At 34.2% G+C, this 12,178-nt stretch overlaps 2 protein-coding genes across 2 annotated transcripts; both read left to right on the top strand.

Annotated features, from left to right (window-relative positions):
- Nucleotides 1-389: 389 nt before the first annotated feature.
- LOC147923433 (uncharacterized) lies at nt 390-3,673 on the top strand. Its single transcript, XM_087496435.1, has 4 exons — nt 390-831; nt 3,120-3,343; nt 3,420-3,591; nt 3,668-3,673. Exons 2-4 carry the CDS (start codon nt 3,132-3,134, stop codon nt 3,671-3,673), a joined length of 390 nt encoding a protein of 129 aa, XP_087352561.1. The 5' UTR covers nt 390-831; nt 3,120-3,131.
- Nucleotides 1,929-2,852, top strand: LOC104759331 (glutathione S-transferase T2-like). Its single transcript, XM_010482276.2, has one exon. It carries the CDS (start codon nt 1,929-1,931, stop codon nt 2,850-2,852), a length of 924 nt encoding a protein of 307 aa, XP_010480578.2.
- Nucleotides 3,674-12,178: the final 8,505 nt, after the last annotated feature.

The following is a 12,178-nucleotide window of genomic DNA, read 5'->3' on the forward strand; positions in this document are numbered from 1 at the left end:
CAACATATTTCTTATCAATTAGTGTCTGATAAGAGTGAACGCGTATAACCTTAAAGGTCTTACGCGTATTATCGATATATCTATATATAATAGCAAACCCACTTTTTTGTGTCAACTTTTAATCTAACGGATGAGATTAGTTACAGTTTTAATCCAACGGTTTAAAATTATTAATCGTGTCTTTTTGTCGCACCCCCATCTTTCAAAAGTCACACCTCTTAGTCTTTGCATCTCTTTGTTGTACCTCTTGGTTTCAAAAATCACATCCATTATTTTTTACACCTTTTAAATCACACCTCTTAGTTTTTGCATCTCTTTGTTGTACCTCCTGGTTTCAAAAATCACATCCATTACCTTTTACACCTTTTAAATCACACCTCTTAGACCATCCACAATGGCGTGGATTTGGCCCGTCCCCAATATTTATTGGATTTAAATTTAAATGAAAAAAGCCCAATATCTGAAAAACGGTTCTTATTTGGGGACGTTTTTTTACCGTCCTCTTCGCCACGTGTAGCCGTGTGATTTGTTCTCGAATAAGCTAGGTCTAAAAAAAATGTATTCGGGAGACAAAATCATCCCGAGTTCTTTCTTCTCCCTCTTGACGGCGACCACGAAGGCGATTCGATCCTCCACGACGTTCTGTTCTTTTCACCGGAAAATCTTGCCAGATTAACGAAGCCGATCTTCTGTCGCATCCGAAGCCGGTCCGATCTTCAATACCTAAGACGTCCGGCGGTTCGATCTTCTCTCCCGAAGCGATCTGTCCCTGTCACCCGAAGCTTGTCCGGCGGTTCGAGCTTCTCTCCCGATGATATCCGTCTAAATAAGGTTAGTCTTCTTCCCACTACATGAGATTTAACCTTGATTGGCGCCGATTATCGAATTAGGGTTAGGGATTTGGGATTATCGAATTAGGGTTAGATAATTAGGGTTTGCGAATTAGGGTAATTGAATTAGGGTTATTCAATTAGGGTTAATTAATTGGGGTTATTGAATTAGGGTTATTGATTTAGGGATATTGAATTAGGGTAAATGATTTAGGTTATGTTTCTTTGGTGTTTTTTTTTGTTTTTTTCATTTGTTCGATGGATCGTTATGTCTCTGTGTGAAGATCGAGTTGTGTCTGTGTCGTTTGTCCTTTGCTGTAGTTGTTGATCTTATAAACATGTTTGTGTCTTGGTCAAAAATTTTTTAAAACATTGAGTATCGTTAAACTTTGGTTTTTTTTTCTTAAATGTTAAAGGATCATCATCTTTGTGTCTCGGTCTATTTTTTTAACATTGAGATAGGTTAAATTTTTTTTTATCAAGGTTTTCAATTTGGTGATTGTTGTGTCATTGGTATGGTTGGTAAAATGTTTTTGACATTGATTTTGATACAACTTTTGGTTGATTAAGATAGTCATTGTCATTCGTATGATTTTTGGATAAATTTTTTTAACAATGTCATTCGTATGATGTCTCGCATTGATTCGTATGGTTGTGTTTTTTTTTAGGTTTCTCATTTGGTAGTTGTAATGTTTACTTGTAATAAATTGGTAGCATTGTTGTGTAGTTGGTTGTATTTAATTTTAGTGTTGTTTGTTCATAGTTTCTTGTTTAATTTGGTAGTTGTAATGTGTACTTGTCATAAATTGTGATTAGACATTTGTTGTTTGGTCTTTAAGTTTTGATAGTTATTGCAAGTAAGGTTTTAAACCATAAATCTCTTTCATTTATCTTCCCTTTCTCACTTGTAAATGATATTCACTTCTCTTCTATACTCGCATCTCTTATCTTCGCATTCCTTCTCTTCTATACCCGCTTCTAATCTCTGCTTTTCTCTTCTCTTCTCTTCGCATTGATCATCTTCTATACCCGCTTCTCTTCTCTGCTCTTATCTTCTCTTCTCCTCGCATTCCTTCTCTTCCTTATCCGTTTCTTCCTATGGATTCTAATAATCCCTTCTTTCAGTCTTCTTCTTACTTCAACTTGCTTAACAGTCAAGAAGAAGGTGGTTTAAATGATAACTTTCGTTGGGAAAGTTATCCACCTTCTGGACAGAGCTCACAACCTTCTCCTCACAGCTCCCAACCTTCTCCTCACAGCTCCCAACCTTCTCCTCACAGCTCGCAAGAAACACCAAAAGAGCGCAAGGAGAGAAAGACATGGACACCTGCTGATGATGAAGTCTTGATCTCCGCATGGCTCAACACTTCAAAAGATCCCATCGTTGCAAATCAACAAAAGGGAGGAAGCTTCTGGAGCAGGATTCAAAAATACTATTGTGACACTCCTCACGCTAGAAACGGTGGGGAACAGATGCTGGTGACACATTGCAAGCAGCGTTGGCACAAGATAAATGACCATACTAACAAGTTCTGTGCCGCATTCGCAGCTGCGGAGAGACAGAACAGCTCTGGTCATTCTGAAAATGATATCATGAAGAATGCACATGATATCTACTTCGCTGCCCATAACAAGAGATTCAACCTTGAACATTGTTGGTTTCGTTTAAGGTTTGAGCAGAAATTTCTATCCCTTAACACTATTAACACGACCCCAGCTCAGCCTGCAACAAAGAGGAAACAAGCTGGTGAAGGTTCGCAGTCATCAAGCTGCAGTGTTGAGGAGTCTGAGAAGAGGCCAGAAGGGATCAAGGCTGCCAAGGCGAAGAGGAACAATGCTCAGTCCACAAACGTGAAGACTCTTGCTGAGTATAAGAGCATGTGGGATGTCAAGAAAGAGGAATTAGCTGAAAAGGAGAAACTACAGAAGCTGGCCATCCTAGACACTCTCCTAGCCAAAAAAGAACCCTTGAGTGCGAGTGAAGAAATCATCATGAACAAGATAGTGTCCCAGTATTTCTGATATTATAGAATGTGTTTGTTGTTTGTTTTTCTTGCTTAGTACTCGGCTTATGTATTTGATTTGTATTCCCTGGTTGTTTGATTTGTATTTCCTGTTTAAGTATTTCTTGCTCAGTTGTGTATTTCTTGTTTCAATCTAAATTAATATAAGTCTATTTTAGTACTCGGCTATTGTAATTTCTAGTAACTCGGCTATTGTATAAACTAACTTAATCAGATTGTGTATTGTTGTACTAAGTCTAATCTGCTTCTTCTTGTTTATCTTCAGGTTACGTAAGACATGGGCCACGACTATAGCTATTCCCAGCCTTCTTCATCTGATCTGGCTGATAAGTACTCAGAGGACACTGCGGATAGAGAGCTAGATGCATTGATTCGTATGGATGAAGCAGAGTCGAGGCAATACCCACCTCAACCGGAGGTGGAGCATGGATTCCCGAAGGAATGTTATTGTGGTGCGAAGCCTTTTTTAACCAACTGCTACAACAGAAGGTATGTGATGAAGTATAAGTTTAAATAAAGTATAAGTGTAAGTTTCGTATACGTACTAACTCCTTATTTATTGCAGGTTCTTCACATGTCCAAATGTCGATGATGGTGAGATGCATATTCACAAGTGGTGGGATGTGGCTGTAATGGAGGAGTTGAGGGACAGTGATAGACGATATGAAGTGATGGCTGAAAAGGTAGATTACTTAACCTTGTTCAATGATGAGAGTAACGCAACTGAACAGAAACTGGTAAGGTTGGAGAATGTAGTTAATGAGATATGTAAGGAAAATAAGTTAAGAAAATTTACTGATTTGCTGGTTGTAGGTGTAATCATCATTTTCACATGTATTTTGTTCATGTTGGTGTAATGATTTACACGGGTACTTGTTGTTTTCTTATCATGTATGTTGTTTTGTTTTGGTCTCTCACGGGTATTACATGTATTTTGACTACGGACGTGTTGGTCTCTGTCACGGGTACTTGTTGTTGGTGTAATCATGTATGTTCTTTTGTTTTGGTCTCTCACGGGTTACAAACTGGAACTCCACTATATATATGATAACTCACACCAAACACGACCAAACCAACAACACAAGTCATTTCTTTATCTTCCTTTCTTCATAACCAAAGTAGCAACTCATTTCATCAAATAAGATCAAAGCAACAAAATACTCTCGCTCTCTTCCTTTAACTTCCATTCTCTTCTTCTCTCTTTAATACAAAGTCATTTCTTCATTTCTTTTCCTTTCTCTTGAAATGGGATCATCTTCAAACCATTATCATTACCATGGAGATGATGATCACTATCACTACCAAGCAGATGATAGTGATCATTTTGATGCTTATTTAGAAAATATTTATGATGTCTCCCAAAATATCCCCGAACCAAACCAGCCACAAGAAAGGATTTTTATCGAGCGAAACCGGGAAGAAGGCCACAATAATCTTTGGAATGATTATTTTAGTGACACTCCCACATATCCAGAATATTTATTCCGGCAACGGTTTCGCATGCACAAGCCACTGTTCATGTGAATTGTGCAACGTCTCTCTACCGAAATCCAATATTTCCGCCAAAGCCAGGATGCAACCGGACGTGCTGGTATTTCACCTATACAAAAATGTACTGCAGCAATTCGTCAATTGGCATATGGTACTTCGTCTGACAGTGTTGACGAGTATGTCCGAATTGGTGCTTCGACAGCTCGAGAATGTTTGCACGAATTTACCGCCGGCATCATCCAAGTGTTTGGAGATGAATACTTAAGACGTCCTACACAGGAGGATCTACAAAGACTACTCTTTCAGAATGAACAGCGTGGATTTCCCGGGATGATTGGTAGCATTGACTGTATGCATTGGGGGTGGAAGAATTGTCCCACGGCTTGGAAAGGCATGTATTCACGGTCAACCGGAAAACCTACAATTGTGTTGGAAGCAGTAGCTTCGTATGACCTCTGGATATGGCATGCCTTTTTTGGAGCTCCAGGTACTATGAACGATCTTAATATTCTTGATCGATCTAATGTTTTTGATGACATAATAACCGGTCAAGCTCCGGAAGTCAACTTTGTTGTCAACGGAAGGGAGTACAACTTGGCGTACTATCTCACTGATGGTATTTATCCAAATTGGGCAACTTTTATTCAATCAATCCGACTTCCACAAGGTAGGAAAAAATCTCTCTTTTCTAAAAAACAAGAAGCTGTTAGGAAAGATGTTGAGCGTGCCTTTGGAGTCTTGCAAGCTAGATTCGCCGTTATTAAAAATCCGTCTCGTTTATGGGATAAAAACAAAATGGCAAATGTAATAAGATCATGCATAATACTCCATAATATGATTGTCGAAGACGAACGACATACATACAGTTACCGAAACATTATTTCTGAATTTCAACACGGAGAACATGTGGATCAAACATTTACCGTTGGTGCCGCCGGTGTGGGTTCAAATATCAGCAGTACGATTACTCGTCAAACAAGACTTCGGGATAAACAAGCTCATGATCAACTAAAACATGATTTGATTGAGCATATTTGGACAAACTTTGGACATCTTCCGGATAATGAAGTTTGATTTTAAAATTTCTATGAGTTGAATAAAATGTTTGTTTTGGTTTTGATGTTTTTATGTTATATTTTTAATGTTATTAATTTCTAAATTGTATGTTTTTGTATTTTCTTTCTTTAAATAATTAATCTTTAAACTTTCAAAATAATATTATTTTATTTGGGGGACCAAACCCAAATACACACCAATGCTCCTACTAAAAATAAGAAACCCTCAAAATATTAGTATTAAATGTGGGGGACCAAAAAAAGTCCCACACCATTGTGGATGGTCTTAGTCTTTGCATCTCTTTGTTGTACCTCCTGGTTTCAAAAATCATATCCATTAATTTTTACATCTTTTAAATCACACCTCTTAGTCTTTGAATCTCTTTGCTATACCTCCTGGTTTCAAAAATCACATCCATTAATTTTACACCTTTTAAATCACACATCTTAGTCTTTGCATCTCTTTGTTGTACCTCCTGGTTTCAAAAATCACATCCATTAATTTTTACACCTTTTAAATCACACCTTTTAGTCTTTGCATCTCTTTGTTATACCTCCTGGTTTCAAAAATCACATCCATTAAATTTTACACCTTTTAAATCACACATCCTTAGTCTTTGCATCTCTTTGTTGTACCTCCTGGTTTCAAAAATCACATCCATTAATTTTTACACCTTTTAATTTCACACCTCTATGTGTTACACCTCTTTGTTGTACCTCCATGTTTCACATCTATTAATTTTTACACCTTTATATTTCACACCTCTATGTCTTACACCTCTTTGTTTATTATATATAAACTTTTTTTGACTACATAAACAAGTTTCGAAAAAAAAATTTCTGAGTACTAAAGAATTGTATTATTGAAGTATTTTTTTAACTTTCAAGCATCAATCTCTAATTCAAGGTAATTTAATATTTTTGCTGCGAATGACCTGTAGTGTATCTTGGTTAGATTATTATTACTGTTAGTCGACACTATTAAGTTCATACATTAATCTTATTTTTGTTAACTTTTAGTCTCTTCAAAAATTTTAGCCTTTCCGGTTTTTATATTTTTGCATGGCTAATGTTATTAAGTACGTGTGCCATATTTTTTGCATGGCTAATGTTTTTGATTCTCAATGTGCAGATTTTACTTTTTGACTTTTTGGAAAAACCAATACCAAGATACGAGAGGCATGATGATATGCAGTGATGCTGGAGCTACGGATAAGCCAAATTTTTTTAACAAACATGGTATAATTATAATTTTATATATGTTCTTATTTTAACCTATTTTTTTCTAACAAACATGGTATAAATGTTAATTTTTTTTCCATTAGATGTTCATAATCCAGGTTAGTTTGCATTTTTTGTAAATAAAGTTTTTAAAAATTTTAGTTTAATTATAATTTCTTATACTTTCTGGGTATCAAACATTTTGATAATATATTGAAATATTACAAATGAGCATGGAAATAGAGAGCTTGTGACAACACAAAATCAAATTCTATAAAGCGTAAGCACGACCAAATGACAAGTCAAGTTAGAAAGAAAAGATCTACTAAAGGTAACTTATTTAGTCATTGATGACTTTCTAATCTGTATATACAACTTTTTAAAAACATAATGTATAACAGTCACTTTTAGAGTGATCTGGAATCTGCCAAAAAAAGAAAATGCAAGAAATTTATAAAATTAGTGTTTAGCCTAAAGAAGAGAACATCAAAAGGTGAGATATTATTATCACCTGTTTCACCACATCGACTTTGTTTTCGCTGTCGTTTATTGAAGAACATGATGGTACCGATTCATAGACATAAGTGGGAAATCAAATAGAGGGGGATGCAGCCTGGATGGAGAGTAGTCGACACGGTGGAATGAGATGGATTGGGAGAGACCAACATAAAATCCTATGTTCTATATTTTATTAATTTTCTGACTTTTTTAGTTTAATTGAATTACTTTGATTGAATAGCTGATGAGTGTACAAGTTTTTGTCTATATGCATTCTTAGTCTGTTACGTCTTGGATTTTTTTTCTTTTCCAAAGAGGAATATATGATTTGAAGCAAATATTACAAATCCATGTATCAAATGTGTTAGTAGGAAATAAGGCAATCAAGATTAACCCATTAAAAGGGAGGAAAGAAGGGGGTCTTTTGAGGGAAAACGTGAGACCAATATGCATGTAACTGTGGAAAGCATTATAGCCAAATATATATCTCTAAAAGTTGTAGCTGAAGAATGTGAGTTACTCTATACTAACCAATTAGGTTTGATTGGTCTGTCATATAAAACTCGGTTTTGTACATATCTAAAAGTGAGAGAAAAAAACATCCACAAGCATAAGTGAAATTTTATATATGGTTAAAAGTAATGTTCATAGTAAATCATTTGTATACAAACTCCACTTGCTTACAACATCGGAATATTGATTGTGATTTGTGAATCAGTAATCTATGGAAAGAGAAATCGCGTATCAAAGTGAAGGGGAAACGAAACTCAATCCAGCCATCTACTCTGATCTCAATCTTCGACCTTCCTTCGACAAGTGGCATTTAGTATTTTCTCGATATAGTAAATAAACCAAGAGAGAAGCAGCCTCATATGTATTTTGATTGATAATGATCAACAACAAAGACAATTTCTAATAGCGAATTAAGAAAGGATACCAATATATAGCACCATATGGTCGGAGACAAACATAAGTAAAATTTTATATATGGTTAAAAGTAATGTTCATAGTAAATCAAACTCTAAAAAAGGCTCACTTTTATGTATGACAACATAAAATATAATAACATTGAAATGAGCATTTGGCTTTTTAATCAGCAGAACGCAATAGCAAGAAGTGAAAATGATCAAATTGATTGAGAAAATAAAGAATTTAAGATGAATTACAAGTGTTAAATTTCAATTTAGGATTTCACCTCCCCGTGCGGCAACGCACGGGTCGCTTTCCTAGTAATATACAATAGAGAATAATATTAGATCATAGTCTTCTTACTAATACCATAATATATATTACATCAAAAGTATAGTTGCAAAGGCTGCTTCTAGATACTAGATAGTTAGTATTGAATCAGTCTTAAGTTTTAACAATGCCAATATTTCGATTTTCTAAACAAGAAACAACTCCTTAGACCAAAGTTATTTCATATCTACTGAGGTTGTTTTCTTTCAAGGCTACTCATATCAAAATCAAAATGGAGGTTTAATGTGGTTAAAATAAACAAAAATAGCACGGAATCAATACCTATCTTTCTCATAAACCTAATCACATATTCAGACAAAGCGTAAATGAAACATGAAAGTTACTGGAGTATTGTATAAATCAGTTAATGTGGTTCCTAACTTTTACTAAACCGAGAAAATAAGTAATCCAAACCCGTACCAATCCAAGATTGTATGTATACGTACCTAGCTAAATTGGTTGACTACATACTGCAAGTTACATAGACCAAATACAAATGGTATAAACGAAGTATAACAGATTATATAAGCGGAATCGTTTTTTTGGGAAAATGAACCACATTTTTATAAGAATCTACAACTTCTTATGAATGAATGAATGAATAAGTGACCAAAATCTAGTAAACAAAAAAAAAATGTAAAAACTCAGCGGAAATTAATTGGTGAATTCATCTTACAATAGAGAATAACATCTTTAATCTTCTCATCCCTGTCCTCATCTACCATTGCACTACCGACTGACGAATTAGTCGGAGAAGATTTTATTGAGTGAATGGAGCTCTTCCTCCTTGTCACTTTCTTAGATCTCCCCTCACCTTGATCGCCTTCGGCCGCCGCGTCAAAGCACATACACAGTCGCATAAATGGTTTCAGGAATCCAAAGCTTCTTCCACTTGTTTTTGGTTGTGACATTTTTCGAAGATGGAACAAGATCTATCGTTACACTCGAGAACACGAAGCTTACGAATAAAAAATCCACGAAGGTGGTAGGTGTGTCTAGAGTCTAGAGATGTAAATTGTAGAAGATTTGAGTCTATCTTTTAGTATCCTATAGATTAGGGATAATGACTATATATAGACATACGAAAGTTAATTCCAATTTTGTGTTCTGATTCTTTAGTAATTTTGTTACTATAAAAAAAATTTGGGCATTTTCCGCAAAATTGTAACATTTTGATATATTTTTTAAGGACCGTATATAATGTTTGTCAGTTATAGTTATTTCCTTATTTGAATGAGAATTATTAATGTGTTTTACTAATTTGTCAAGTTTTGAATTAAAGTTACGGCTAAATTTGAGGATTCAATTACTGTTACCACTTTTTTGGGATACAAAATCTGCAGCAATATCGTTTATTCAAAAATAATAAAATGAACAAATATTTTTGAGAAATAATATATTCTAAATCGATGCTATCTTTTGTTTTGATAATTCTTATAGCTTTTGGTAAGTATAACCATCCAATTTTATATATGTAACTATTTTTTTTTATACAACGTATTTGCTTCCTTTGAAATATATTAGCGAAATAATTTATATGTATGTAATATGATGGTACAAGAATTAGTTACAAAATAATGATGTTATAAGAAGAAGATTATAGAAATGCTGTATATGTCTGTCCAAATGTTTGAAAAAGAAAAGGTACGTACGAAAGGCCCAAAATAGAAATTACGCCTTGTAAGAACTACGTACGTACCAATTTGCTGCACCATGTTCTTGGTCATCGAAATTAGCGCCTTAAAGCTAGTCTCTCAATGAATTGTCCCGCTGATTGTCCCATAGATTATCAACCATTCAATCTATTAAACGGGATATAAATATGATTTACTTAATTGTTGTAATTTCATTTAAAATTTAAGAATGCAGAAAATAATTAATATCTAGATAGCGAACCAACATGAAGATCAGTATTCATTGGTTGAATAAAATTCACAAAAGTGACATTTAATGATTAGTCAATGTAGCTAACAAGTAGCAGCGTATTAGGTTTAGTAACAATATCCTACACCCAAAACTCTTATGATAACAGAAGGTTTTCTTTTGTTTTTCGTGAATTTGATTATTCTAAACTTTTTCTAAAGAAGTAGAGTAAATTATCTAAACCTTTTTCCTTGATATTGAGTTGCATACTTGTAAGTTGTAACAACTTATATATACATCTTCTTGTTTATATTAACTAAAATATATAATTAAAGTCAAAAGCAATTTCGAGTCAAACAGGAATTAATAATACAGCTGGGAATGAATAAATGCCAATCCGAAAAAAAAAGAAGAATTAAGGTTTGACTTCATATTATTCACAATTTTATAGGTATTTTTAATCATTAGACTACGGATATCGTATCGTAAACACAAAATAATATTGGGATCGGAGCTTACCATAGATCTAGTTTTAAGGCTGCCCAATCAAAACTAATCGGTGGTGATCAACAATGATAAATTAACAATCAAGTGTTATAATAATGATAAAAGTGCTAAAAATCTATATAAGAAAGAGAATTGGGGGAATAAGAAAGAAAGAGATTTCAACTTCGTAGATGTCAAGGAATTGAGAGAAATAAGAGAACCATAGGTCGACACGAGGGTAGAAGCACGTGTTCTCCCGTGCGTGTGGCCCTTAATCTTGGCGTTAATCTATCTTAATCTTACTATATTATCATGGTTATATAATCTATGCTCTTAACGGTCACTAATCTACATTTGTACTTTAATTCAACAAATAAACATTTTGGCTAGTAATGAAAACCATACTATAATTGACCGAGTAAATGTTCCCCTCTATTCCAAGGATGATATTACATTATTACTCATCAAACCCTATATGTACAAAAGTAACAAAACCTATCAAACAAGTTTTATATGTGAATTGTGAAAATATAGTTGAGTTGATCGGACATATATATATATATATATATATATATATATATATAGCTATGAAAGACTATATATATGCAAGTAACTTGGTGAATGGATAAACAAAATGACAATAATAAGAATAATGTACTGACGCTTCGAACTTTGGAAGTGTTAAAATGATACTAATGTAGAATGGGTGCAAGTGATCAAAATGTTACGATGCTTTGTTTAATAAATCCAGTAGTGTCTTGCGGTTCACGAGAACTAGATGCTGAGAATGTAAGTGACGAATCATCTACACACTAATATAATATGATGCCCCTACGTTAATATTTTAGAAGAGGGTAATTATATAGTGTTTTACTTACTTACATTCACGATTAGGTCAAGCAGACAGAAAACAGGGAATGCATCAACCAAAATTTTCTGATGTTTCCTCCAATAGATATCTATCGACTTGAACTAGTGTGGCATTAAAAAAACTCTTTCTACCCACTTGAACAACCTTGGTTTTAACAATATTTTTATGTAGAGGTTTTTACCACGACTGTTAACTGAGAGAATAGGATGGCACATATGCATATACTTTCATATTATTTTTAATTTGCTCTTTGATGGTATGAAACATAAATTTCAAGTTGCCTCAACAAAAACTTTCTGAAATTCATCATCCAATCGTTTATCAAAACTTGGATTATTAAATCGTTAAATAATTGATAAACATATTTAATTGTCATTATATATAGGTAAAAACTAATACGAAGGACCAAATTCGAAGGTAACTTGATGAAGAAGAAACGGAAAAGGAGACGCACGGCTCGGCAACCGCCCACGTTTACTTCGTAAGCCTTCACACATTAATCGATGCACCTCTGCTTCCACACACACATGCTCTTCCTCACCTCTACGTTCACACAATCCCATATATATTAGAGATAGATGTACTCGAATATACCACCAA

The sequence above is a fragment of the Camelina sativa genome, chromosome 17, assembly GCF_030686135.1.
Source record: "Camelina sativa cultivar CO46 ecotype springtype chromosome 17, ASM3068613v1".
NCBI lineage: Eukaryota > Viridiplantae > Streptophyta > Magnoliopsida > Brassicales > Brassicaceae > Camelina > Camelina sativa.